The 27,964-nt window shown below is 47.8% G+C and overlaps 2 protein-coding genes and 1 pseudogene across 7 annotated transcripts; 1 reads left to right on the plus strand and 2 right to left on the minus strand.

Annotated features, from left to right (window-relative positions):
- Positions 1-3,877: 3,877 nt before the first annotated feature.
- LOC109482544 (bone morphogenetic protein 2-like) lies at positions 3,878-27,566 on the minus strand. Of its 6 annotated transcripts, none has more exons than XM_019785286.1 (3): positions 26,886-27,566; positions 5,665-6,026; positions 3,878-5,461 (listed from the first exon to the last, which is right to left on the minus strand). In XM_019785286.1, the coding sequence occupies exons 2-3, from the start codon at positions 6,017-6,019 to the stop codon at positions 4,581-4,583; spliced, it is 1,236 nt and encodes a 411-aa protein (XP_019640845.1). In that variant the 5' UTR covers positions 6,020-6,026; positions 26,886-27,566; the 3' UTR covers positions 3,878-4,580. The 6 variants fall into 6 exon arrangements, with proteins under 6 accessions (XP_019640845.1, XP_019640847.1, XP_019640846.1 ...); XM_019785288.1 differs by lacking the exon at positions 26,886-27,566 and adding an exon at positions 25,287-25,378; XM_019785287.1 differs by lacking the exon at positions 26,886-27,566 and adding an exon at positions 21,494-21,653.
- LOC109482546 (protein DVR-1-like) lies at positions 9,362-14,623 on the minus strand. Its single transcript, XM_019785290.1, is given in 3 exon segments — positions 9,362-13,161; positions 13,553-13,675; positions 13,678-14,623. Coding segments are annotated over 3 exon segments (1,122 nt in total). The 5' UTR covers positions 13,847-14,623; the 3' UTR covers positions 9,362-12,331.
- On the plus strand, positions 19,113-26,464 carry LOC109482257 (annotated as a pseudogene).
- Positions 27,567-27,964: the final 398 nt, after the last annotated feature.

A 27,964-nucleotide genomic window follows, 5' to 3' on the forward strand; every position in this document is an offset into this window, starting at 1 on the left:
CAGCCCCGTAAACATACCGGGGAGCGCCCGGTGGTCTGGCTACCAGGCAAAGCTGAAAACCCGCTCGGGTAATACAAAGGAAGAAAACTGAGTAAATGACGACGACATGTTTGGTACAAGTGCTTGACAAGTGTGATTTAAGGGGAGATATATGAGAGATACCATGTGTAGTGGGGGGAGATAGAAGTTTCAACTTGTTCTATTATTAAATCAATAGGCCACACCAATTTAATTTGTTGGTTCTCGGATTTTTTCAGAAAAAATATGAAGCGACAGGGCGAAAAAAAATAAAAATAAAAACAGGTCTAGGCATCCTATTATAGGCTTAAATGCTACAAAATGAGGCATGAAGTCAACACAAAAGGCTGGGTTAAAATTTAAACATTGAATTTTGAACTTTTAATCAAACCACTGCAATGATAGATGGGAAAACTGTAACAACTAGGAAGAAAAGGACTTTCCTACAACTGTTGGGGGGCAAAACATGAGCATTTTTCAGTTGATTCAGGACCAGAATCTAATTTTTTTTTTGCAAATCAGAAAAAACGAAGAGGCGAATCCGAGAACCAACAAATTAAATTGGTGTGGCCTAAGAATGTAAGAACATTGATCTTGTTATAAACATTTTTGTTATTCAAAAGAAACACTAGTATGTAGTTATTGAATCTGTTAACAAGACTGACAAGTCTAATTAGCCTTCCTTCAACATGTTTTATTTTTCTTTGCTAACACCTGTTGTCACCACATCATTAACAAGGACATGTGATTTTCTCAGTGTGATAGGGAAAGTCATTTTACCCGGGTAGAAAAATCCAGGAGCATTTGTACCAGTTTTAGAAATGTCCAAAATTTAACTTCACTAAAGATATCTGGCTCTATTATCAAACCCTCTATTGGGTTGCTGACAAGATAGTAAAAATTGGCAGAGAATCATTTTGCAAGGGAGACCATTAGTCAGAAATTGACTGTTTCTGGTGAATTATTTGGCTATTTGGATCATTTCTTCTAATTTTCAGCGAGCGAAGAAGTCTGGTAGAGACTATGGCCTGCCCCACTGTATGAAGAGCTGTCATCAGCCAGGTGGGAATAGCTTACATCCTGGAGGTACCAGCCATGGGGGCAGCGATGAGAGACACTGTCCAATTAGCGAGGTCCCAGGATTTCCCACAACTTGTGGCATTATGTAGATTATAGTGTTTAAGGGCCAAGGGGGAAAACCGTAATCTTGAACCTGGCTCTGAGTGACAGAAATGCTTTGATCTCTTACGAGGGACAGTTCGTTTCATCATTTGAGCGGATGTGCTTGTTGTAGCAGTGGTTGATACTTTTATGTCAGAAGTATAAGGGAAGATATGCCTCTGCCCCTCCCTGCTCCACCTACACTACAGGGGGTTGCAGTGAGCTATTAAAGGAATGCGGATGCACCATGGAATTTAAGTCATTAAAGGAACAAAATAGCAGCAAAGTACTTGTAGTCATCACCACTCCTTTTGACCAGTGCAAATCTGATGCATTCCTTTAGTATGATAAGACACCCCTGGGTGTGGTCTGCTCGTCTTATGGGAATGGATATGACTAGGAGTAAGTGCACGTTTCGCCCCTGGGCAGACGATACCAGGGAGCAACAGTTTCCTTTTGTTACCGGGCTTGATAAGACGGCGAACGTAAGTCTGGGCAGTTTCCTGTCTTGTGTGTGTCGTCTGCTGCAGTGTAACTTCGCTTTCTACATCTATTCTACAGCACGTGGCAGATCGGCACATCCAAAGCGTTTCTCCTACGCACTGTCTGTGGTGCCAATCCGAGAAGCGGAAGGAAATGTGCAAATGGTTAAACTTTGGAAAACTGTCATCATATTTAGAGTGAATTTATTCCTAGGTACACTGTATTTACAAGCAAACTGGGAGTTTAGATAGCCATCTATGTTCCATTGAAGTCCATCAATACTTATTCGATGAAAGAATTAATGACAATGATCGAAGGCGTTTCTGTCTTGAGCGATTTTATCAGGGAGTCCTACGGCCAAACCTCTTGGGGTGGTCGACCTCAATAAAATTAACTAATTGAGTGGCCTCTAAATGGTATCGATGTATATTTTAAGGGACCCTTGTAGTAGTGACCAGCCCCTCCCCGCTACCGGAGTTTAAGACCCCCAAAATCTGGCTTTCCGTGTTTGTTTCTTTTAGGATTGCGGTCTCGTGACAGACCGGGATATCGAAAGGGTCGGAGTGGGTTTTGCAGGTACATCTGGTGCGCTGATGGCGACAAAAAGAAGTTTTTGCTGCCAACTTTCCGAAAAGCAGTCAGGCGTTCGGAAACTTCAACACGCGGCTAGTTCTGGACGGCGCTGTCTTCATGACTATTCACAGTTTTCGCACCTATGTGGCAAACCCAGAAACATATATAACAACAACGTGCGAACAGCAAAACTAATTAACAAGGGCGTTTTTCAGGCACTTGCGAAATTTCTATTGACTTCCTGCCCGAGGCTATCAGAGTGTGTAAATGTTCTGCCTGTGAAACGGGGCTTTTTCCTTTGCATATCTTATAGGGCCATCTGTATCACCTCATGCGGGTCCTCCTGCTTTCCTGCCTAAAATAATGACGGGTAGTAATTGTCTTGGAGGGTATGCGGCCAGACCACACACATGGTGTTACACACATGACCTAGTCGTATCTTTCGCACTCTCCCAGCTTCTGTGGAATTTTGCTTCAACTGTCGATCCCATTTAATCGTCATTACATGCAACGATGCGATATGCCAACCAAAAGTTTGTGTTGGAAACACACACGGCATTCCCGAGCTCCAGTTCTTATTATAATGTCAGCTAGCTAGCTCTGTCTCGAAAAAAGAAGGACCACATGTCTTTGTTTGACCGCGAGTTCATAAAAAAGCTATTTGCGACAGAAAGAGAGGCCCGGTGTCAATATTAACAGGAGCTAACCATGCGCGCCGGCAGGGGTGTGTGTGTGCCTTCTCACCTGGCGGGCACATGGGGGAGGCGACTCGCACACTCCCAGGGTGCGGCAGAACCCGCGATGGTTCCCGGATGTGCGCATGATGCCCCTGCCATGTTTACACGCAGAAAATTGCCGCTCGTTAAACCTTGCGACATGACAAACGCATGTTCTGTCAGGACCAGAATTGTGTTTGACGTCAAAGGTCACTTCCCCTCCCTCCCCTGCTCGGTCCCGAATTACTGGGAATTCTATGCCAGGAGTAACGATTCCTACCTGTAGGTGGTAAACCCCGTCTGTCGGCCGATGTGAGGGTTCGTGTTTTGGGAGGTTTTGGAGGCTCACGGACTCCATTTCGCCGTGATTTGTTCAAAAATCGCACTGCGTGTTTTGCTGCTAAGTTCAAACCGTAGCCCTGAAGGCAAATAACCGGCCCTCACCTTCACTATTCAATAAACAGCGAACACCGGCACGGATAGCTTAAATAAACTGTCCGAACAAGCTGGAGTCATTACAGTACACAAACAAGTGGACGTGCCTCGCACATCTGGGAGGAAATTGGATTTTGATCTTTAGCGTGGGATGGAGTGAATGGAATGAGCCCACCTTGAAGTAAAAACCCAAAATTATAGGTCTTTGTTGGAACATACTTTGATGTCATTATGCTCACGCTTCGCTGCCAAAGGTCGGACAGTTCGGTGGACATGACTTTACAGTACTCTGGGCTCGTGTCAACAAAAGGTTGGTTAAGTTTAGACGCTCTAGGAGGATACACAACACCACATTAACCGCTCAATACTAATTGCTATCATCTGTGTCATTATTGTAAGTACCGGTTGTAGTTCGTTATTGCTTAGATTTGCAAAGGCCTATCCCCAGAAATCCCCGTAAATTCGTCGGTAATTTCACATGAACAGAGAACTACAATTTAGACATACACTTTAATCCTGAGGTGGGATTTGAACGCGAACAAAAAAAACTCTCTCAAAGTTTCAAACGAACAAACGTTGTGCACAGCTAACAGACCTAAGTATGTGGTAGAAGTAACAGAACACTTTCAAAACGTGGGGCATAACTACAGGAACGGGAATGTGTCAAAACTATGGTATAAAATGTATTTGAAAACTTCTACATTTACAACAAAATATAGCACATATGAAATGTTTATAGAATATGAAAACATATACATTTAATTCTGTACAAATTTCCCTATATTCTGGGCACATTTGATTACATTTAAATATCACATTTAGGTGCTCTAGTTTACTGATTATGAACGGAAACGTTGGTTCAATAATAAATATACACAGATTGCTGTTCTGCCCTCCCCCCTTCTTCACAACATTGGACGAATTCCCCTCAATGAAAATCTTCCAAAATTCGAAAACATGTACATCTAAAATTACATCGGGGTCAGGACCCATTTTCTGGCTCCATGTCAGCGGTGACTATATCCGAGGCAAGCTCCGCTCTTGTAGAAAAAAAGATAAATACTTCCTCTTATTTAAAAATATGACAGTGTTTCTCTTGTGGTGTGTTGAAATGGTTTTACAAGCCATTTTACAACGTTCTCTTTTTTCAATATGAACTACCGATAGGTGACTTTTAACGTTCTTGCTACTACTCTAACGGCACCCGCATCCTTCAACGACCATGTCCTGGTAGTTTTTGAGAACAACTTGATCATTTTCGTTCAAATATAGCATACTAATAGGACTGAGATCTGTAGGCACACAGCAGGCCTTGGGCACTGCGAGAGGATTTACTGAGTTGACTAGAGTTTGAACTATTGCATGGTTTGTGGAATTGAGGTGATCTGCGAGGGGAAAGGGGCATTCCCCGTGGCAGTAGTAGGCCTGGTAGCCAGGTGGAGCTACAATCCAGTCATTCCAGCCAACATCACTGAAGTCAACATACAACGAATGTCTCCTGCAGTTGGCTTTGAGTTTCCGCCGCTGGTGTTTTTTTCTTCCATTGGCGCGTTTTTGCCTGGAGGCGACCCTATTACTGTTACTGGAACCTTTGCCGTCATCCGTGTAGGTGAGCAGCAGCGGTCTGCGGTGCTGCCACGCGTGGTCGTCCATGTCTGCCGACCGTCGTAACCGTACGTGGTGGTTTGATAGGGCCCCGCGCTTTGGAGACACCACTTCGACCTCCAACCCGTAGTTTCGCTCCGGGGAATTCTTCCACTTAGTAACAGCCGACCGGACATCAAAGGATTCCCACGATGAATTACGAACATCCACCAATTTGGTATCCAGAAGCCGCGTTATGGTATCCGTGTTAGTCCGACTGTTCGGTCTCATTACCTCGTACACGTTTACTCGGTATAAATGGTGGTCCGTGGAGTCTCCGTACTGAACGTGATCAACATCAATCTGTTCCCGAAACAATCGTAACTCGGCCGCCTTTATAAGTTCCACGCTGGGGACGGCACTTGTGTTGAACCATAATCGCCGGTTGATCTCGTCGCCCTCCCACACCGGTTGCCCTGCCTCCGATTCTTCTACACAACGTTTGAAAAAATACTCAAGTAAACAAAAGTGTGGGTACAGCATGTGCGAGTAAACACAGATTTAGTCGGTAGGACTCGTTAGACAAGCAAATGAATCGATAATGAAGTCTAGGGGTCAACAAATAGCAAATGCATGCACCCTGTCCCTCGCCCTGCACACACACACAACACAATGGTATACATGGACTACGTACCTTCATGGTGGAAACTACGCACGGTGTTGGCAGTACTTGTTGACTTTCCCGCAAAGTTGAAGTTGACACTGGGGTTTTCAGGGTCTTTCGTCTGGCTGTGGTACAACTCCAGCATGTACGGAGGGATCACCAGGTTCTTCCGAGGCCGTGGTCGCTCGTTTAATCCAAACATGTTGAGCAGACTTGACTCGAATGCCCGAATCATGTCATCGTTTTTGTCGATCTTATCGGGGCTGTACGCCGCTGCCTGCTTGGCTAGATTCCTCCTCCCGGCATCAGGAATAAGGTCGGCCCTTCCACCAAGCAGAATGTAGCACAAAGTCAGCACCAGCAGCGATCGGTTACCAGGAATCATGGTGCCTCTGCAAAGTATGAAGGCAAACTCTTTGTAAGAGCCCGAATGAATGCATGATGGGTCAGCCTCTTGTATATTTTAATTACGTAGTCTAACTTGTTTACGTTTTAAATATCGGATAATCGCCGGGTGCTGTGAAACAGCGCATGCATTTGCATGGGATTTGGGGGAAGGCTAATGAATTAAATATCGGAATCCCCGGTTCTGATAACACCCACTTCATACAACAGCGCCAAACGAGCAACAGTTCCACCAGTCCATTCAAATTAAAACCAACGTAGGGTCGCAAAACTCGGCATGCATCCCCACGCGCAAAAAGTGGTTCAAACAACTTCCACATGTCCCCTGGTGGCAATAGTCCAGCGTTTCCCAGCCCTAATTACAGGTACTTCATTTGTACCTCACACTTGTGTCAAGATGTTTCAGATAACATTATAGATTTAAGGTCATGTGTCGACAAGGATTTACAGATCGATCAAAAGTGGGGGTTTACTGCAGGTTTACGATCTGCCGTGGCACTGAATAAGTCACAACAGCGTCCCGGTGGATCGAGTTTCCACGGGAGTGGATCTCGCCCTGGAGAAAAAAAGGCTTTCCCGTCCCAAACTGACGACAACAACTCACACTCTGTAAATGGGAGATATAGCGCAGGCATTTCAATTGCGCCCATTATTTACAGAAGAATAGCGTTTGGCCTAGTTGGAAAAACCCTGATGAACGCCATGTCATAGAGAGAGTCTGCTTCCCATTCCCGCCAAAAACCATTCACGAAAGATTTTTCGGTCTGAAAGGAAGAATGGAGCCACAGAAAAGAATAAAGAAACTCCCTAGCTCGCCAATCACGCAAATATTGTGTTTTCCAAGGCCTGGTTTCCGCACACAACCGACGTTTTTGTCAGCTGTCCCGCATTAGACAAATGGTGACAAAACCTGTACTATGACAAAGTCCAAATTAGAACAAGCAGATGTCATCTCCAACCCTGTTTAAGCAGCCTTGAAATGTGACAAACTACTACTACGTACCCACGGTCGCCCTAACAGCATCTCTGGCTCCCACGCATAACAGACCCGAACATGCAGTCTCATAGACAAATTGTTCTCCGTCAAGAAAGGGAAAGAAAGGTTATGTCGAAAACATCCCCAGATAATAAATCCTTTATCCCCTTCCTAAAGCGTTGGTTTTACGATGTCACGACCTCGGAGGGGTGAGCCACACTTGTGCCAATCAAGGGACACCAAATGTAAAGTACATCTGACAACCAGAGAACGGAGCGGTGCGAGTAGCCAGGGAGGGGAGGGGGGAGCTCCAATTTGGCCTCGTCCTTCTGGCTTGAGAACACACGGGGACATTTACGCCTAATCACGAGCACCGACAACAACAACAAACCGTGCTTGCTATTGATTAATGTTTCACACGTGAAGCGTTTAAACTACTTAATATAATCTGCGTGGGGATCTTTGTTTATGTACGGCTAAATTGGTGAAAATGGTGGCGCTTTACAGAAGTAGATCAAAATAAAAGATAAGACCAAGGACGTTATATTACGCCCTTGATAAGACAAAGGAAGCTACACATTCAATCTAGTCGTTTTTGTCTCCGGACATTATAACAGCACCACCACACCCACTGTTTATCGACGCCTGCGTACAACCGAACTGAACGCTACAAAATGTTATAAACAAGATATCATCGAATTACACCGCGCGGCTTATGTTACCAATTAGAAGTAACTGGTTTCTTATTATAGCAAAACGCTTGATATATTGGAAAGACCAGTTTCGAACGTTTTAGGAAAGCCCGTGCACGAGTTGTTGTCCGCTTGCTGAAACACAGCCCGTCATCGGCGCAGCTGTTGGCTCAAATAAATTTCTGATCGACGGATTCACATGCTACGAGCCAACAAATCGGTGTGTTTAATTTAGCGAAGTTCAAAGAGCCAAATGCTTCCAGTCCAGTCGTTCAGACTTAACCTTTCTTGAATACATCTGAATTGAAAGGCGCACAAAGAGTTCCCAATACCCCCATCACCCTCAAAGGCGGGTCTTTATAGTCTCTTATTCTGCTGCAATAATGTAAGGTTTTGGGTACAACCGCGTGGAAATGTTCCGGAATGGATTACATATGACAGGAAGAGACGGCAAATCAGGCGGGAAACAATTGTTCCGCTTCCCGGGTAGTTCAAAGATTGAGACTTTCCAAAGGCGTGGACCCTAGGACCGCAAGAGCAGACCTCTGGTCGAACCAGAACAAATGCTATTTAAGCGACACAACTATCAAAACAAAACGCAACTGACATGACAACCAACCTGATGGCGAGCGAGGGGTCGTGGACACTTCTGCCACATTCCTGCTGGATTGCGGCCCGCTCCCCCAGCGCAAAATCACAGCATGCCCAAAGGACACTTCCAATACAAAGCTCACAAAAGCCCCTTAAAATTAAGCAGCCGACACGACTCTTGGAAAGGGACAACCAACGCCGCCTACTCCAAGTAACAGCGGACAATAGACGATGGCAGAATGATGACTATTTTTGTCCAAAACCCACGATATACATACCAGCGTGGCCTGGGTTGCTGGTCCTACGGAATGTGCGGATGAATTCCTCCTATCCCGCATTGGCCGTTCACAACGGCAGCGCTCTCCCCCAGGCCTGGGAACTTGCGTCCGTCTTGGGTCCAGATTTCTACTATCAATAGGGCGTAAAATTATTGTGAAGAACCGCTCCCTGCGTTATCGCGAGGAGTGTGGCTTCGGTGGATCTGTTCCTGCCCCATTTCTGCGCGGTGCCTCCGCCGGTCGCGATGTCCCGCTCGCAGACTTTGCGAGCACAGCAGGAGGAGAGTTGCCGCGGGCTGCTTGTGTACTAAGCGGCGCGTACCCCGAACATGGCCCGACTGCGCCGTGGGGACAGCCCTCTCGCTGGCGTAGTGAACTCCATGTGGGGACGACTGAAACTAGAGCTGTCGTACTCACGTCACGCCTGATATTTACAGGTTGAAACAATGGTCGCTTGATATGAGTATACACAAGAAGTGTCAAGTTGTGGAAGCTAGTCTTGAACCTTGTAACCTGCGTCAGAGAGCGGCGAACGCGATTGGTCGACTGCAAGTGGGGAACAATCAGTTACAAGCGGCCAGGCGGGCGCAGATCTGTGACACTAATAGCTTTAGAGCTTTGACATCGTCCGGGGCCTGTTTTTCTTGCGGGATTTAAACTCAATAGGGTTATTCATTGCTTGACATCCAAAACCTTTGTTCAGCACTCCTTTACCAGCTGCGGAAGAGTATGTCGGTCAATATTGCAGCAAACTGTCGATGAGTTGAACAAGCGGGAAACACAGCAAACAGCCAATGTACATCGCACGGCTCCGACGAATTCTTTCTGGCTTTTGATACACTATCAGCGTAGCCGTGGTGTTTGCTGGTACTTTGTAGTAACAAGCTGATGTTGTGGATAAATGTTAGCTTTCTCACAGTATCCAAATTGGTTTGTACCCCGGAGAGGCGATAAAAGAGGCCTGTCAGACAGGAGAGCTTGTATATAGAACACGTCCCCTCGCGTGCTGCTGGCACACAGATGGGACCCAGTCGTGGGGAACGAGAAAAAACACATCAAGTCGGCCGCTCCGCCTGACATTGTCCCAGCAGTTGAACAGAACGAATTTTAACTACCTACTATCACGATAGGTCCATAATTTTCCAAACACCGCGTCTTCTCGGCCTCCCAGGTGGAAACAGTTACGAGGCCGAGAAGAACCCACGATCACACGAGCATTGAAACACATGTAATTGTGGTTCCTACACAAAGTACCGAGACCTCATCATTGTCAATAAGGTTTTGGAGAAAAACATCAACATGTACACCATATGTTCGGCCTGTGGAGTGGAGGGGGTGAGATGGTATCCTAGCGACGGTGTTGAGTGGCAACGGGCCATGCAACAGGTGAATGCAACATGAACCGCGCCCTGGAGCACGAGAGGAGGCAGAGCAGAAGAAGTATGGAAACCGCTATCGTTACATAGATTTACGACTACTTCTAGCCTCGGAGCGTTTTGAACTGGCAGCCGTAATTATGAACACATGTTTTACGCGGTTCGCATCTTGCGGGCACATGCCCGCCCCGCACTCTGCCAATCGACGGGAGTTCTCCCTTCCCTTTAGGTTGTCAGTGGGCATGAAAGGACAGGAACCGACGGAGAAGGGGAAGGGAACCAGGCCAACAACGGGACAGAACTGCTTTAGCTCAAGTCTTGAGTGGGAAGACGTGGCCCGTATGGACCATAACGGGGCTGTCAGTGGTAATTAAGGCGGAATGCAAACTCAGTATATTTCACCACGGGCCGTGACAACTAGGTTCAAGTAGTCCGGGGAAGGACGTGATGTGCACATGGCTGGCAGAGGGCTCGTCATGCCTGCGTACATCAATATGGCACTTGCTGAGGCATGTAATTACCGGAATATGCTAATTGCCGATTGCACAATGCATGGCAGCGAAGGCAAGGGCGTCCGTCCATCAGACGGCTAACGGGGTGTGAGGGAAGACCGAGTCGGACCAGATGAGAATGTAGAAGTGACCCGTGTGGGGTGTGCAAAATTTAATTAATTAAGGTCAGCAAGGGTCAGTCAGTCAGTACCTGGCCTGTGCAAGCAGGCAGGCCGGCTGCCATCTGACACACGAGGTGCTAGCACCGTAAAGTGGGACAAACAGGTGACTAATTACCGAGAACAACCTCTGTTTTTAGTAATGACAACCAACCTCCCCCAGGACACTCGCACTTTAATCACACCCACCACCGCTGATGCCATGATGACAGAGTGGGAGAATAAATACGAATTACTGTCACCTGACGCAGGCCGGACACAGCAATTATCCCACCTTCCTGGGTACAAGTGACCTCGCTACTCTCCAAGGAAGGAGAGAGACTGAAGGATACGGAGATCGTTGCTATTCTCCTGACTGGCACCCGTTCTCTCACAGCCGACTCCTTCAGAAAGCAGCCTAACAGGTACCGATCAGACGAAAACCCGTAACAATCTCATCCTTCAAACCTCTGCTTGGAGAGTACTACAAGCTATCATCCAAAACCTCCCAGTACCAGACTAACTGGAGCTCTGTCTGTCAGGTGACCGGTTTTCAGTTTCTTTGCACGCCTGGCGGCCGGCCACGGTAACCCACCTGAATCATGTAACGTTACGTGTAGTCTCCAAGCAGAGGTTGAAGGGAACGACCGTTACCTTCTCCTGACTGGTGCCTTGAAGGCATCGGATGTCAGATATCAGGTATCAATCAAAAGACAGTTATGTTTTTTCCCTTCAACTTCTGCCTGGACAGTGTACTCTAAAATATGGCCATCTATCAGCCTGCCAAACTAAACAACAGTCCGAACACTACACACTAGTACACCTTGATATGAACTTCGGAGTCTTCTTTTGCTAAATTTTATAAACACACCTAAACATCGTGCTACTGCACTTCCGTCCGTTTCAGTAGTAACATGATATTTTAAAGGAAATTTACAGCTGGTCATAATACACAATATTCGGGTGATATAATAAGTAAAGACGTGGTCACGTTAGTCGCTTGATTTGCAGCGAGGCTATGACAGAACCGTCCGTCCACAACGGATCTACAAGTAATCTTTCCCGTCTTATAAATGATATCTACGCCGTAAACCTATCGTGACCGGACCGGTACCCATTAACGTAAGACTACAAGAGAGTTTGAGGGCGGTGCCTCTTTAAGATATTGGCGCGAGGGCGTCGGTGTGGGGTCCATCAGGACGAGATGTCGGTACCCTGCTTGTTCACATTTCGATGTGGGGTTCTTCAGGACGAAATGTCGGTACCCTTCTTGTACATGTTCACGTTTCGATGTGGGGTCTATCGGGACGAAATGTCGGTACTCTGCTTGCCCACATTTTGATGAGGGATCTTCAGGACGAACTGTCGGTACCCTGCTTGTCAACATTTTGATGTGGGATCTTCAGGACGAATTGACGGTACCCTGCTTGTCAACATTTTGATGTGGGATCTTCAGGACGAATTGTCGGTACCCTGCTTGTCAACATTTTGATGTGGGATCTTCAGGACGAATTGTCGGTACCCTGCTTGTCAACATTTTGATGTGGGATCTTCAGGACGAATTGTCGGTACCCTGCTTGTCAACATTTTGATGTGGGATCTTCAGGACGAATTGTCGGTACCCTGCTTGTCAACATTTTGATGTGGGATCTTCAGGACGAATTGTCGGTACCCTGCTTGCCAAAAGTTTGATGTAGGGATCTTTAGGACGACATGTCGGCTCGTTAAAGTCACCTGCAGCCACATCCCTCCACCACCATGTCCTCGTACTGACGCAACACGACGTTGCCGCTCTCGTCGAAGTAGAGCATGGAGATGGCAGACAGCGCCGTGGGAGCGCAGCAGGGCCGGGGCACGACGGCCGGGGCCACGGTGTTCACCAGGGTCTGGATGATGGCGTGGTTGGTACCGTTTAGCTTCTCGTTCAGAGGAAACGGGCAGTCCCCGGAGCAGTAGTACGCGTGGTACCCAGGCGGGGCGATGATCCAGTCCTGCCAGCCCACTTCGCGGAAGTCCACGTACAGATGCTGCCGACGACAGACCTCCACCTGTTCCTCCATCAGGGGCGGCGACGCCTCGCCGTTAGTGTCGGCGTTCTCATCGCTCAGCTCCCGTTTCGCTCTACAATGGCGGCGGTCGGACGAAAAGACAAGAAGGCTGGCACGTAGGTTGTCGAACGGCGGACACGCATTACTTTTCTCGGCGTCCTTTAAAGTTACGGTTACCAGAAACTCGACTATATCCGCGCGTTTGGTTTGCCATGACAGGACGGCCTTCATCACGTTCGCACGAATGACGACAGTGCGCCGGTGGTGTACGCTGAAGCCTCCCACTAGCGCCGGGGTCGTCACGTTCATTCTGCCGCTGAAGTCCGCGGCGACGTGATAAATCTTGACGCTGTACCCTTGGTGAACCTGCAGCCACCAGTGGAAAGAAACAGGCAAGGAAAAGCGCAGCTCCGCATCCTTTATTCTCTCGTGGGGCTGAATGCTGGACATGTTGAAGACCAGGCGCCGGCGAAAGCACACCCCTTCGTCCTCCGGTCCGGGGTAGGACCAACCTGTCGGAGTTAATCCAGACAAAGCTTCTTATCGACGCAATGGTTAGACCTAAACTTGTAATCTACGGTCAGGTTGCCAGCTAACTAGTTCCGCATAACTCAACGTTGTCAGACTTGTCAAAAGTTATATCATATCTCAGTAGATGTATAGCACCGCATGACATGAACGATGACACGGCGAGCAGAGACCAATCAAACATTTGCGACCCACCGCTCAGCTATCTAGCTTACAGCCGATACATCATAACAACTAGTCAGCGGGCCAGCGGTCAGGTTCAGACATGCAAAGGCCATATCATACCAGGATTGGCAGGCGCCAAGTGTGCCAAGTACCCCAACACGGAGGTATCCTGACTGTGAGTGAAGGGACCAGTTCTGAAGTTGAACTAACCATTTTCCGCGATGCTGCGGACGATGTTGCCTCGGATGTGGGGGTCGGAGAAGGCACACGAGCCGGAGGACGGCTTCATGGTCCGCTGGCTGTCTGTCACTCTTCGGTACAGCTCCAGCATGTATCCGGGGCCCGCTGTACCGATGACGGCTGCGGCCGCTCACGGAAGCCGAGAATGTTCAACATTCTGCGCTGGAACCTGGCCCCTCTTCGGACACCAGGGCTGCCGCCATCCTCGCCTGCGTGTGCCAGGGCCCAGCCCAGCAGGGCCCACGTCACAAGTACGGCCCTCATGCCGTGCTCATGGCCGGTGTTGTTGTCCCCTCTCCTGTCTTTGACACGCTGGAATTTCTGTCTGGGTGATGTGTGGTATGACGCTTGATGAGTGAGGCTACAACAGTTATGACTGATTGACACCGCAGATGTACATCTCTAGCCAAACAGTTAGCGACACCCAACACGGGAGATATGAGCATCAATCATGACGCACGGCTCTCCCGGGCGCACATTTGCACCATCGACACGTTCAGCGAATGCCAACAACACTTGTTGCACACAACATCCAGTTCTTGGTCCAACGGCAGCTAAATTGCCTGGGTGGAGCCAGGCTGGTAAAAATGTCCCTCCTGTTGATGAGAATTCTTTAGAAGTCGGGTTTGTTTATACAACCTTTGTGTGGTGGTGATGAGCCACTTCCGAACTTATCCTGTCGGTATGCTCGTATAAAGACAGGTCTTGCCATCCCAAAGTGGTCAGCTTTCGGCCCAGGTAGACGAGCTTAACTCCACAGACCCAGAAAAGCCCAGGGGATAAGACTGTTTAACAGGTGACAAGTTTCCAAACAAGCCTGCGCCTTTCTCAGGAGACAGACATCAACGGACCTCTTGTTTTCCAAGGAGACTCCGATTGCACCTGGGCGGCGATGGTACGGTCGCTACCACAGCCTCTCACGTCAGGACGAAGAACACAGGGATTGTATTATTGTTGACTTCAACTGTTTATTGTTATACAGAACAAAACGCAGTGCTTGACGTCCGTACTGTCACCTGCACCTAGTCACTATCCTTGACCTTTGGCTACCGATGACACTCGCTTAGCACGTCAAACACCGGAGTACTATTTTTGGTCCAATGCCTGAAAACGATGCCTTTAGAAGTCCTCCCACACGCACTCATAACATTCGCGTGCATTCAAACATTTCGTTTCAACAAACATCGAAAATAAACCAAAACCATAAAGCTTCAGTACGTTTCTAAACTCAGGTACCTTTTGAATCTAATGAAACTTTGATAGAAAGTGCAACACTGTAACAACTGACATAAGTTCGTAATTCTGTATCGGTATAGCTTCTCAGGCACGCGGCGCGGCGGCAGCTGGCTACATTACACCGAACGACTTGTTACACCTAACCCTTGAACATCTAACTCTAAACAGTGTTTAAAGCTATCTAATGATTCGTAATAAGGCTGTTTTAAGAATAAACAAATTGTCTTTAAGTACCTATACCTTGCGAAAAAGAAGGCAAAGGACCACGTGACAGAGTGTTTAAGTCCAAACTTTTCCCACCACGGCGAGTCTTGCTGTTCACAGGTGTTTCTTGTGACATTGGAAGGTTTCCACGCCGACCCACGGACAGCATTCCGATCTCATTACGTAACGCACGTCTGCCATTACTTTGTTTTGCTCGTTTGACAAAATTGTCAAACGGGAGTCTTTATTATATCACTACTAAATGTTACACAAGGCATCAATTTCACACAGGCCACCGACATCCAAATCGCCTGCGGGTGTCCTAGAATGAACCTACGTCTTGGGTATCCTCTGAGACGGCGTACACAGAGGCACGAGAAGCACTACACACACTCTACAGTAAAAGTCGTCCAAAAATACGTGACCTCTCTCTCGGTATCGGGCACTATTAAGTGGTGTGGGCCGGGATCATCTAAACTTAGCTCTCCCGGTAGAACTGACCCTGAAACACAAGGCATGGTCTGGGACCATTCTATAGCGCGCAAATCAGCTGCTTGTTGAATTGGGATATCCGGACTCCAGCGGCTTCTATGCCGGCAATTTCAAGACTTCTCCCGCATAGTTAGCTGTGGAATTCCCAGACAATTTGACCCACTTGTAGAAGTTCACCGGGCATGCCCCCCGGGGAGAGCCCAAACTCTCCCAATGAAGGGGGAAGTGACATGGGAATGTACTACGTAGTATGTGTGGTTCCTGCCCTACCAGTTGCGAATAACAACAACAAGCACTTATACTAACTGCAAATGGAAAGAGTTGTGAGGCTATTTACGTACTTCTCTACGAAGTAAGGACAGATATGTAGAATTGGTGACTTTGCTTTCAAAAATACTAGTACATGTTTTATTTATTACTTTTATGACTATAAATGTTGTCCTGACATATTTTGGAAAGTACAGTTAAACTACTCTAATACTTGTGATCCCACCGATTCTGTTATGATTCATAAACCGAGGTAACCGCCTTAAAGTCGACGGGCTAACCATGTTTTAAAACCGATACCTTTTCCGACAATTGCATATCGCAGTATTTTATATTTACACTGTTTACTCAAGTTTCACTGTTGCCACCGCCACCACCTCCAGACGTGAAGCATATACTCTATCTTTCACCCAATCACATTCCGACGTGTATAAGTTCCAGGCACACGTACACCGGGGCCGGGGCCTGACAGTCGTCGCGTTGAACGACATGTAACTTTGTTCGTTCTTGGAATGTTTTCAAAACAACCGCAGCTTCCTGTGGACGTTTTCGCCCGGGGACAGCCTCATTCTTATTCCGAAGTACTGTAATTGAAAAGTAATGATCACACAGCGATCAACTCAATTCCAACAACTCTTAGAATCACAAGAATCCAACGTTATCGAAGTCCGTGTGGGTAGAATTACGGCGTACGTGACATACCCTGCCCTGCGTATTACTGTCATTACGTCATTGCAATTATAGTCGATCAACAAACTGATAAACTGACTTGTAAATCTTTTTAGTGTCCAAACCTATTACAAGAGGGAGCTTTATCTATTTCATATTGATTTTGACAGCATGTATGATTGATTCTTAAGGGCGACTAGTGTGAGCGTATAAAAAGTAGAACATCAGGGACTGATTGTTATCCGGCGTACAGAACGTGAAATTCGCAACATGATCGGTTATACAACTACTGATAACATCGTTCGTCACCGACAGCCGTTCTTCACAAGTCACGGAAGGTCATGTGTATGACGCGGGGTAACATAAATCATTTAGAAAAAGGTATTTCATAAGACTCACGCACCCCTCCCCCTTACCTACGCAAGTCTACAACTTCCAGACAAATAACAACGCCCGTTGTTGTTAGTTTGTGGGATTCAAAGGTCACGAAATATACGTACACAGCAATCAGCAATGTCCTATCTGTTGCCTACCATATCAGAACTTACCATAAACATTGTGTAACCATTTCGCCCGGAAGCACTAACCAACCTGCAGCCGTGCCGCGCCAGTCTGGCGACTCGGGCACGCACAGACGAGCGGTCTGTGAGGCGTGAGACCACGGGGCACGATTTTGTTTGGTTTGGTGGAAAACTTGACTACCGTCAGAGATGAAAGGATCTGTTGCGGCAGATACAGAAGTGAGATAAGGACACGGAAGGAACAAATGGCTGGTGTGAGGGAGCCGTCAGGTCATAGCTACATCCTGGTGGTTCTCTTTCGTAAACTTTAAATCACAAAAGATACTCTTGATTTTTTATACGAGAAGGTGTCCACGATCATAATCAATGCCAGGAATGACGCAAAATCTTCACGGACAAACTGTCAATTTTTCACATCGGCAACAGTAATCAAGACAGAAAACGAAGTCGTGAACGTATTACTTAAACTTTTTTCAGGTACCTAACGTTATTGGGAATGCCATGCAAAGATACTAGTGTGTCGAAGACCGACGGCACCACCATTCCGTGAAAATAAAAACCACCCGAAACTAGTAGAGCAATGAGACCATCCGTAAATAGTTACCTCAGGTTGGTAAATCACTGAAGTTCTTCTGACACAAGCAGTGCGAATTCACCTGCCGACATTACGATCAACTGTCTGTCACCTGATGTAGAACCAGTAATTATCACCCTAAGGAAGGTGACAGAGAGTTCATCGAAACGTCGGCAGGTAAATCCACACTGCCTGTGAGCTTCAATACTAAGCAATGAGGACATATATTCTGAACATGCCAACCATCGGATGCAGCGACTGAGCACACTTTTATGTCACTTTTCCCCAGTGTCAGCGTGCGCACGGAATTGGTGTAATTGTGGCTTAATGAGGTTGCCGGGAACATCATTACACATTACTCCCCGATCTGAGCAGTCAGGCGTGGACACAGTACTGTAAACTGTCAGTGCGGGTTTTCCCAACTGGGAATAGGACTCAGTCGGTCATTGACACTAAGGGGAGAAACAATCGGTCGGTTCGGATGGCCCACCCGTACATGACGTTTACCTTTCATTGACAAGAAACGTCTACTATGATAGAATATCTTCACAGAAAAAGAAGAAGATATTTGTGATACCCGGTAGAATAAAGCCGATAAGAGAGAAAGGAAACAGTAAGACCTAGATGACGCCACCTACCGCCTGTAATATGAAGAGCATGGCACAAAACAACACCCGGTAGTGGGTGTGAGCTGTCCACCAAGTTCGGAGATACGTCTACACGAGCTTTAGCACTGACGTGAAAGTGCTTCAACAGGATCATCTACAATATTAGCAACGCCCATCACAACACAGAACAAGACTGAAGGATTGTTTATACTAACGTTCCACCTGTAAACAGTTGCTCCAGGAGCTAGACGCTGTACGTGTAACTGGTTTAGACCAGAGACTGCCTGCTGACACCTTTCCTTTAGTTATGTCTGGTATCCACAGACTCCATGATTTACGGGCATGTTGACCTTTAAGACGCGCATATTGCCTTGGCCTTACTGAAAGTCTGAAACGCTTGAGTGATACAAGTACAGAGATTGCGATGCTGCAGATTGGATGGCGACGCTCAAAGTGATTGTTATCGTTTACGAGTATTAAAAAAGTAGTTTCTATCCGGATTCTAAACACCAAAATCTACCTGTGTTATCGCTAGTCTATGGTGTACACACGCAAAGCCACGGTCAAGGTCCTTCAACCCCTTTTCGACTTCCACTATTTTCGGCTTTCTTGAAACACGTCTCATGGTGGTATGTTGTGTTGTATGTATCATGCTCAATATGCTACGGGATATAAGGCATATTTTAATGCGCAGTAACTTAACTTTTCTTCAATTTGCATTATTAAATATTAGGAAATATTGTCAAGGGCGACCACTATTTAGTCCAGAGTTCGGTCCAAGTCCAAATATAGACGTAGAATGATTTTCTGTCCCGCTGAACCAGTACTTTTCTGCCTTTTGACCCTCCTTGCTCCGCGGTAATGGCAATTTGATGCCGCAAACTTAGGGATGCACTAATGCCACACCAGTGACAGAGCAAGCTTGAACCAGTATATCCTCGGGCCTCCCCCGGCGACAGATGAAGCTGGCCAGCCCAGCGCGGCCCTCCTGGGGCCTGCCCTCTCCCAAGGCCACCGACGCGTCCCGACGGCCTCTCCGCTGTGAAGCTGCCGGCACTTTACCTCCCACTGTGATGCGGCCGCCGCAGAGATCTCTGTTGATGCAAGTGGAAGTGGAACACTTCCTAATGAAGCAGCACAGCGCCCAGAGAGGAAGTTGGAAAAGCGACAGAGATGCCTTAGAATCTGCTAAACAACGGACACAAACCACAGTATGAGCGACAGCTCTGACAGAGGCATGCAAGCCGGCTACAACAGTTTCCACCTACAAGCTTCGTGAACCATTATTTACTTCCTCGGTAATCAGCTTCAGGGATCTACATATCAGCAAACTAAATTAACTACCAGAAACACCACTAATGTTGTTTGTTCCTATATAACAATCAGCTGCTGTGTGTTTTAGAAAACCCGGGCTATGTTTGGATGGTTACGAGCCTTCACATGTAGCGGGCATGTCCCTCGTCAAACCCACTGTTCCGCTGTTTTTCCACTGTACGTGGCGCCGACCGTTTCTTCTCCTCCAGTAAACCTGATTTGCTTTTTAGTCTAAAATTTACAAGTGAGTCCACCGAGTGAAAAGGCGACCCTGCCGTTTACGACCTCGACAATGCGACCCCGACACTGACCGGAAGATGGTGTCGTCAGAGGGCACGTCACTCGTTGGGCTCGGACAATGGCGTTTCTGTGGAAATTTTCCAGTTACGGACCGTTTTACAGAAGCAGATTTGGTGCTAGACTCCGTCTGTGAAACGATCTGTCCTTCTGAGAAAACAGATGTCCACCTTTTTTTTGATCTCCAACAGTTTTTGTCTCCGACCCACACCTCGGCCATTGCTGGGGTTGGACACATGTCACACTTTCCTCATGACGTCGTGTGCGTGTGTATTCGTACGATCGTGTACAGTTTTATGGCTACTCAATGAAGCATTTTCCTTAATTTGTACTACCGTTAACTGTGGTATTTCACTTCCGTATGTTTTCATCTTGTTGTATCACCATGTTTCCTTTCCGGGCTAGACGCTGGACTATTAGTACTAGTAGTAGTAATAGTCAGTACTTAGTAACTAATAACTTGGTACGTCCTGTTCAATCCGTCGAATAGTAACCGTACGACCAAGGAGACGGGGGTTCGAAGTATGGTCCGTTCCAGTGCAGTATAAAGTTTAAACTACTTCAGGTTTTTGATTCATTGATTCATTAGCTGGTGTGAGCACATCGCAAGCTTTACGTGCTATAAATAATGGCAACATCGCGTCAGGGCAAAGTCCGCGGCAAGCTCGCTACGAAACACAATGGTGAGTTTACTAACTAACAGCCCTATTAGGGATCTAGGCAAATAATGGAAATTAAATACCTGGTATCGACGTTTGTCGTATGAGTCACCCTGATGTTCTTCGTCATACACAAAGGTAAATAATCGTGATCAAACCACAAGACACAGTGTACGGGCTTCACTGTACGGGTTCATCATAGCTAACCGTGCCAACCAGCACCAGGTATCATTAGTAGTATTTAGTGAGCCGCCTTCTGTGTTAGGAAATTCTCCTAAATCCGTCTGGTTTAGAGACTGTAGGGGCACGTGTCGGCGAGACAACCTAGAGCTGTAGGTCCGCAGTCGGTCGGTCAGATGCAGGAAACAGGTAACTAACTAACCACTGAGTAACTGGTTCGACGTCGACTTACGTCACACCCGTCAGACTCCAGCCACGGCCTGTATATCGATCTCTCTGCGGGGCAAAGCCCTACAAGCACTTGATCAGCTAATAAATGAGTTACCTAGGTATTCAAACAGATTGATCACCCAGCCAGCTTTGCCGACATATCGCTACATTCATATCAAGATTAAGTGCCTATGTAGCTATTCATCCAACAACTTCAAACAAGCAGAAATCAATTATGTGAACAGCGCTGAACTCGAACCAACCTTTCTGCGCCGTGTTCTCTGGAATGCCCTGACCAATGTTACCGACGTTGTCTAGCCCAGGCAAACATCTCGACTGTTACATTCCATTCCTTTGTGTAGTAAGGAAAATATGCCACCGCCGTTTGTCCTGGCAATGCTCCTACAAATGGCCCGGCCTGCCTGCGGTCAGGCCCACCCTGCCGACAGTGTTTGGAGTGTGTTACCCACTGACAGCCAGGCCGACCGACGGACCAAAATAATCCGGTCGCCCAAGAAGGTTCAGAAATCCGGGTTCATGATGATAACGATTACATTACGGGGATCGAGTTCAACTGTTCAAACAAGTAGGCGTGTTAGTTTTTGTTTTCAAGTACGACGCTTGATATTTCTAACATCAGGCAAAGTTCGCTAAATACAGGCTAGAAAAACTTCACCTACCAAGATAGCTGCATATCTTGTCCATCACCTTACAACGTGTGCAGTCTTGTCTCCGTACCGTATAAGCCGGCGATGTGTGTGCAGGTGCGAGCCACAAACCCACACGCAGAGACAGGAAGGTCTAGAGAGCACCACGGGCTATCCGCGATGGAAGGTCATGTGGCGTCTGAAAACACTTGTCTCGTCCTGACGTGGGATGGAAACTTCCCATAAAAGGACGAAACCATTCGTCTGCCGGCCCCTCTTACTCAGCTATTTCCTGTCCTGGCGAACTAAACACGTCTTCGTGACGACACCACTACCTGGGAGGCAGGTGGAATTCTGATGACTTTCTTCCATGTGAACAGCAGCGTCTTTAGCGCGGGAATCTCCTAGAGTCGTCCTGACGCACCGACAGGAAGTGTTGACGTCTGCACATATACGCTCGGGACGCCTTCTTGTTGGCCTCTCTCGTCTGGTCAAGCAGTCCTTCCGCAACTTCTGAGCGTCGCCTATTATCACGCAGGTTATAATCAGGCCCGAGCTACAGGCTTTTAATTAGGAAGCTCTCCGCCTTGGCTCGGGGCAAGTCGCAGGTGCTGGGTTAGTCCAGGCTTGACCTGCTGGGTCACATCAACCAAATTGTCACAAATCGTTTCAACTAAATATGGATCCTTCGAGACACCTACAAACGAGTCTAAAATAGGCAAAACTTACAAAGGTGAAACGAATTCCCTTACTAGCAAAGACTGATGTTGTGCGCACCTGAAATCACCTGAACAGCGGGAAAGAGGCGCTCTCTTCTCTCCAGAAACAAAAGGTCGATGTTGAGTGATCTTGGTGACACATGTGGTGTCACGGGTATGGCGATACCTGTCAGTGACGAGAAGCATGCTTGCTTTAGAACACGTCAGGCACCAAGGACGCTCAGTCTTTGGACAGGTGATAGCCATAAAGACAGTATCGCCTGGCAACAGTCGAGGGGCGCGTTGTGAAGACACGGGGTGGGAGGGGGGCAGGTGTCCCACACCGCGGTGCACCTTCGTTAGCCAGGACAGCCGCTTTGTGTTTATCATCATCTGGCCAGGGGCTAATTGGAAATGATCGGCTGGTTCTGATCGGTGTTACTGTTTGCACATGCAATCGGCATCGACTGATGGAAGATATTTTGATAATTATCGTTATCTCCGTTGCGGGGGCTAATATGTCCATTTTGCGGAACTGTTGATCATCAAGTCTGTCAGCGGAAGCCGTGATGTGGGATGAGGATTCTGGGCGGCCATTACAAAGACGCGCCCCTCTCTGCTCATGCGGGGATGATAAATCAGAATAAACGGCACAATGAACGCACGGACTGGAGATGAAAGCTGATATCCGATTCCCAAATTACAGACTATTGAACAGTTCGTACACACGCAAGAAGATTAGGCACATTAAAGCTGTGATCAGCAGATAGGACGGAATCGCTTCCTCCGGGTGATCTGCAGTGGCAAACATGCTCTTTCTCTCTAACTTCAATGAACACTATGGCTCCACACACTTTCATGTTGGGTAATGGGCAAAGTAGACGCCTCATGCGAACTGACGAGTAGGAAACATACTCAGTATATCAAACAGATTAACGTCCGAATGGGAATAAATTGGTTCATAACGTGCACATCTACAGGACAATCACCGAGACCTATGAGATGAAGAGCAGTTCCTACCTGACTTAAGAGTAGCTACTCTACTTTACATTACTGTAGAGCTAGGAAATTCCTGTGTAACTGCACAGTACATACCTGAAACGATTACCTTGCCGTAAGGGTCTGACCACAACTATTGCTATTAGTCTACATTCTATTGACTTGAAAGATGCAGCGCGTTTAACTTCGCGAACCGAGCGCTCGCGACACTGTTTGCGACCGATCAAGACGAAAATGGTTAACAACAGTTCTCAAAGGCCCATTTAGCTGATAAGGTCGGCAAGCAAGAACAACACGTGGTCTCTTGGACAAATAAATCGCATGACGCAACTACCAAAGAGACTTAAATAGTCGTCTCACCCAAAATAACTTTAAAAATAGAAGTGATTTCACGTCGTGTTCCGGAGGCCACGTCTCCAAAAAGTCTCAAGAAGAGGTGCTCGAGACTTGCTCATGATACTTGAGGTTCGGTTGCTAAAGTTTCGGCGTGATGACAAACCGCCACGAACCCCCATCTCCGCATCTCTTATCTAATCGTAACTACCCACTACAGCGTAACGATTTCTGTTTGGCAGACCTGAGAGGTGGCAACTCGCCGCATCGAGCCTGATTGAAAAGGGAGCAGACAAACAAATGTATCCATCAAGTCCGTCCAGGTATTCAGCCGTGTGCCCAGTAGGCCATCTTGGGTTACAGATTAATCAGTACCTGGGACAATTCTGTTAGTGCTTGATTAAGTCGTACGTGTCAGCGAGGTGGGAGGGGGTAAACACGGAGGACTCAACGACACAATAGTCAAAATCGAGCGGTGTCAGCAACCCAATAGACACTCCAGTGGTGCATGCTACCCTACGTGCCGGGAGGCTGAACCTTCCTGCATCCCATCAGGGTGTTCTGTAATAGGAATCACAATGTGCGAGGCGCAGAAATTCCGATCTGTCAGAGGTGCTTGTTTGGTAGGGTCAGGTCACCGGCAGCGAGGCGGATGTAGAGTGCGACATCATTGTATCCTACATCTGCCATGCGAACTACATAATGAATGCCCCTTCACGCTGCCGTTACAGTCTAATTTTCCCATAATTAAAGTAAGGTTGGCTTGACTCCACTGGGTCCTGTCGGGTGTCAGGAAAACATGGCAAACCCCCGTGCTTCTTCTCACACGAGGGCGTCCACGGCCGACCTGCAGTGTTTGCTAACGGGGCAGGGTCTCTAGGTGACTGAAAGGAGACACTCCGCCTAACCAAAGCCTGTCAGTAAAGGAAGGCGCAAACGCGTAAAATCCCGCATTTTCCAACTGATCCCTGCGGTGAAAAGGAACCAGCAGCCGGGATTTTACTGGAAGTTTGTAAAGGACCACTTCGTGTTGTTAGAGCCGCAAGCGACGTCACCATTAGCACAGTGCCCAAACACTGCATAGAATTTCCGTAGCTTGATCTATGTTAGGGCACATGGAAAGAAACAGCTCAACAAAAGCTACCAAATCGGTAATGTTCTGTACAAATCGCGAATTTTCCGACAGATTAAACTATACCCTGTTTCAACAAGTTGTTGTGATTGCATCAACCGCAGCACGGCATTTGCGGACGCCAGTTCGACACGCTTTGCCAACTAATGCACCAGACGACAGAAGTGTGACAAGCCATATTCATAACACGAACCTACGGTCGTCTATCTTACACGACTGGTCGGTTCTGATGAATGATTCCTACCAGAAACAAGGTTTGCAAACAGCTATCCTCATTACCTTCGCGCAGTGTTTGCCCTGCCACATCAAACCATAAACAGCGCGATTCGCCCTGTGAAAACGGGCACCTCTGAAAGGCACAGTGGGTTACTGAAGCATTCTAACTTCTCTGTTATCGGAGAGTACCCGTCGAAAGATCTTTGAACAGACCGATGATTGACAACAAACAAGTGTAGAGGGCTCAGTGAAACTTGAAGTAAAGGGAGAGCACTGTCTTCCAGCGTACGGGCAACAGGTATCTAGCAAACAGTTCCCGGGGCGGTGACTTGCTGATGTTGTAATGGCGGAAGACCCCTGACCTTTGAGACACACCATCCCGCAGTACCGCTAATAACTACGGCGTCGATGTCCCGCAGGACTTATCTACAGTAACGTAAAACCTCACCTGTGGCTTGGAGGGCGACACGGAACCGAAACCGTCGGACCACAGCGTCCCGCAAGGCCGTACGTTATCAGGCAAAGGGTCCTGCCTTGGTCTGCGCCTATTTGGTGTGTGCCGGGGTTATCCGATCCTCAGGTGTTGTAGCGCACGGGCTGCCACTGTTGTCCCGACTCTGGCACAACACGTGTGGGTCATTAGTAAATATATGCACCCCTTGACCCTTGCTTGTCGACGGATAGATATCTCATAGATTTTCAATCATATGCGTCCAAACGCAAACAATCCGACCAGCAGAGAAACCGGAGCACTACTAGCAGGGGCTGTGAGAACGCAGTTCCTCCGTGCGACACGATCTACTTCCCGCAGGTGTGCAGAGCAGGGCAGTTGTTGAACGGGGGTGGACATTGCCGTGCGTGGCTTGATATCTGATCCACGGTGTTTGTTTAGGTTTCCCCGAAGAGAACAGCAAGTCGTGGGCGCCGTGACGCGCGAGTGTCGTAGGCTCTGACGGGAGCTTCCAGGTGACGGGAGATGCTCACCGGCTGACGGTCCAATCACATGTCTGAGCATGCATACCCAGGCATAATTCACACAGGGCAGCCTCCCGCCAAGCCAGGCGGAATCGACGAGAGGTGGCTGTTTTCAAAACAAAGCCAGTCGCCGATTGTCCATGAAAAAAGTTTACCAGGGAAAGATCTATCGGAACTTAGAGATCGCAAGAGAAGAATCTACAGACGCGTCCACAGATAGAATCAGCTTGTGAGGTTCTATTAGAGGGTTGGCAGGCAGGCATGAGTCATGTCAAGCTCCGTCGTCCTGGGCTGGAATCCAACTCCTTATCACAGAAATGCGTCGCACCTCCCTCCAAAAACACATAGTTAAGACCCTCCCCAACTGAAGCACGCGAAACGCCCACCGTGGGCCCACCGTAAACGGCCAAATGTCATCAGACAGGTCATCTGACAACCAAAACTACAGTGTTGGGTTCAAAGGACACGATGTCTTCCAACTTTATGCACCGGAGTGCTCCACAGTTACTGATCTCGCAGCTTTCTGAGTCTTAACCAGATAATCCGTTGTCCGTCTAAAACCCAGCGTAGCGTCCTTCTAGCGCTCACCCAAATTCTTACACTACCATACACCGACATAAATGTTTTGTCAGTTTGCGAATAAAAAGCTATGGAAACAGCGTGCATTGTTTTGCTCTAACAGACGAATCGCGTCCTCCCTGCAGCCAAGACATTTCAATTAAATGGTCTTCTCAGAACAGCGTCATTGCGATGTCTGGAAACTAGCGGGGGCCGAGGCTGATTCTGATTACGCCACCACCATGGCTACAGTTGTTTACTAGAAATCAAAATTTGTCAACGACAAAGCCCCTTTACAAGTTGTAGGCAAACAGTGGTGTAGTAAAAGTGTACACTCAAGGGGGAAGACTAAAAATTATACGAATACACGGGCAAAATGTCTGATTATCGCTGTACGTAGGGAGAACGCGCCGTCGCCTTGACCCTTAGTCCCAACCGCCCCGGGGAAAGCTTAGCACAACGATAAGTATCTTGGCTTTTGGACAGAAATTACGGGAGGAACTCGGAAACTTACCGTGGAATAGGAACTCCTGCATGCAGTCCCGGGTCCAAGCGACTGGAGAACTGATGTCCGGCGTCGGTTTCCTGCGTCGTTGAGTCATTGGACGAGGCGACGTCCTAGGAAAATCGCCGGCACAACGCAGGGACTAGAGCCTCCACTTCTCTCGGCTGTCAGACCGACTTGTGTGTGACGGAAAGCGGCTTCAGGTCCGGCAGGAGCAGGGATATTCACGGTGACAAACACGGAAGACTGGAGAAGCGAGAAATACCGCGGTCATGCCCGCCGTCGTCCTTTAGTCTTAGTCGCACTCGGCAGCCGATGGGAGGAGGACCGTTAACTGACCAGCCTTTCCGTCCGCCCGACTCGTCCCAACAAATCCCACACTGTGGTCGCGGCACTGAATGCCAACCGGACCGTTCCGAAAACTTCAATCTCGCGGGAACCTTTGAGGTGTGGCCAGTAAATGCGGCAATCTGCAGACCACCACAGCCAACCGTGAGACCATTATGGTGTTTGATTTACACTGGCTTGCGTCAAGGGCTCTTGAACATTTCCTGTTGGGATCGCGTAACCTCTCCGCGAAGGGGACCACTTCCTGACTGAAAGGGCTGACGGGACGACGGGGAACCGGGCCGTATGTGGTCACATGTGTATTCCGCAGTGTATTGCGGGCCAGTCCACTGCCCGGAATGTGTGCTGATTGTCTGATGACTGACTCAGATCGCTATCTGGTTTCATATTCACCTGTTAATCATCGAGTGCCTCCTAATCCACGGGTAAACACTGTCTGCAACCTGCAGGGTCTAAAATCGTTCTAATGAGGTCTTCAAGGCAAACTTCAGCGGGGGAAACTACCAACTAAGGAAAACAATGAGAGTGTTACTTTGGCAGAAAGTTGTAACCGATTGGCAGGCCTATCGGCATGAATTTGACTATTGTTCCCACCATGTGGAACCTGTCTTCCTGGTAGGAGATGCTCGGTGATAAGTGTGAAGATGCCAGAGGCATCCCAATTAACAATTGCCTGCTGCAACAATGAACTTTTCTATCTACGTGACTGTGCTCATGTCTGTGGAGGGGGAGGATAGAAT

The sequence above is a fragment of the Branchiostoma belcheri genome, unplaced genomic scaffold, assembly GCF_001625305.1.
Source record: "Branchiostoma belcheri isolate BF01 breed outbred unplaced genomic scaffold, Haploidv18h27 scaffold6, whole genome shotgun sequence".
Classification (NCBI taxonomy): domain Eukaryota; kingdom Metazoa; phylum Chordata; class Leptocardii; order Amphioxiformes; family Branchiostomatidae; genus Branchiostoma; species Branchiostoma belcheri.

Bases quoted from the DNA above. Each gene is read 5' to 3' on its own strand.
- LOC109482544 (XM_019785286.1), bottom strand. From the start codon at position 6,019: ATGATTCCTGGTAACCGATCGCTGCTGGTGCTGACTTTGTGCTACATT. The intron at 5,462-5,664 runs GTACGTAGTCCA...AACGTTGTGTAG, and splicing joins GCGTAGTTTCCACCATGAAG to AAGAATCGGAGGCAGGGCAA.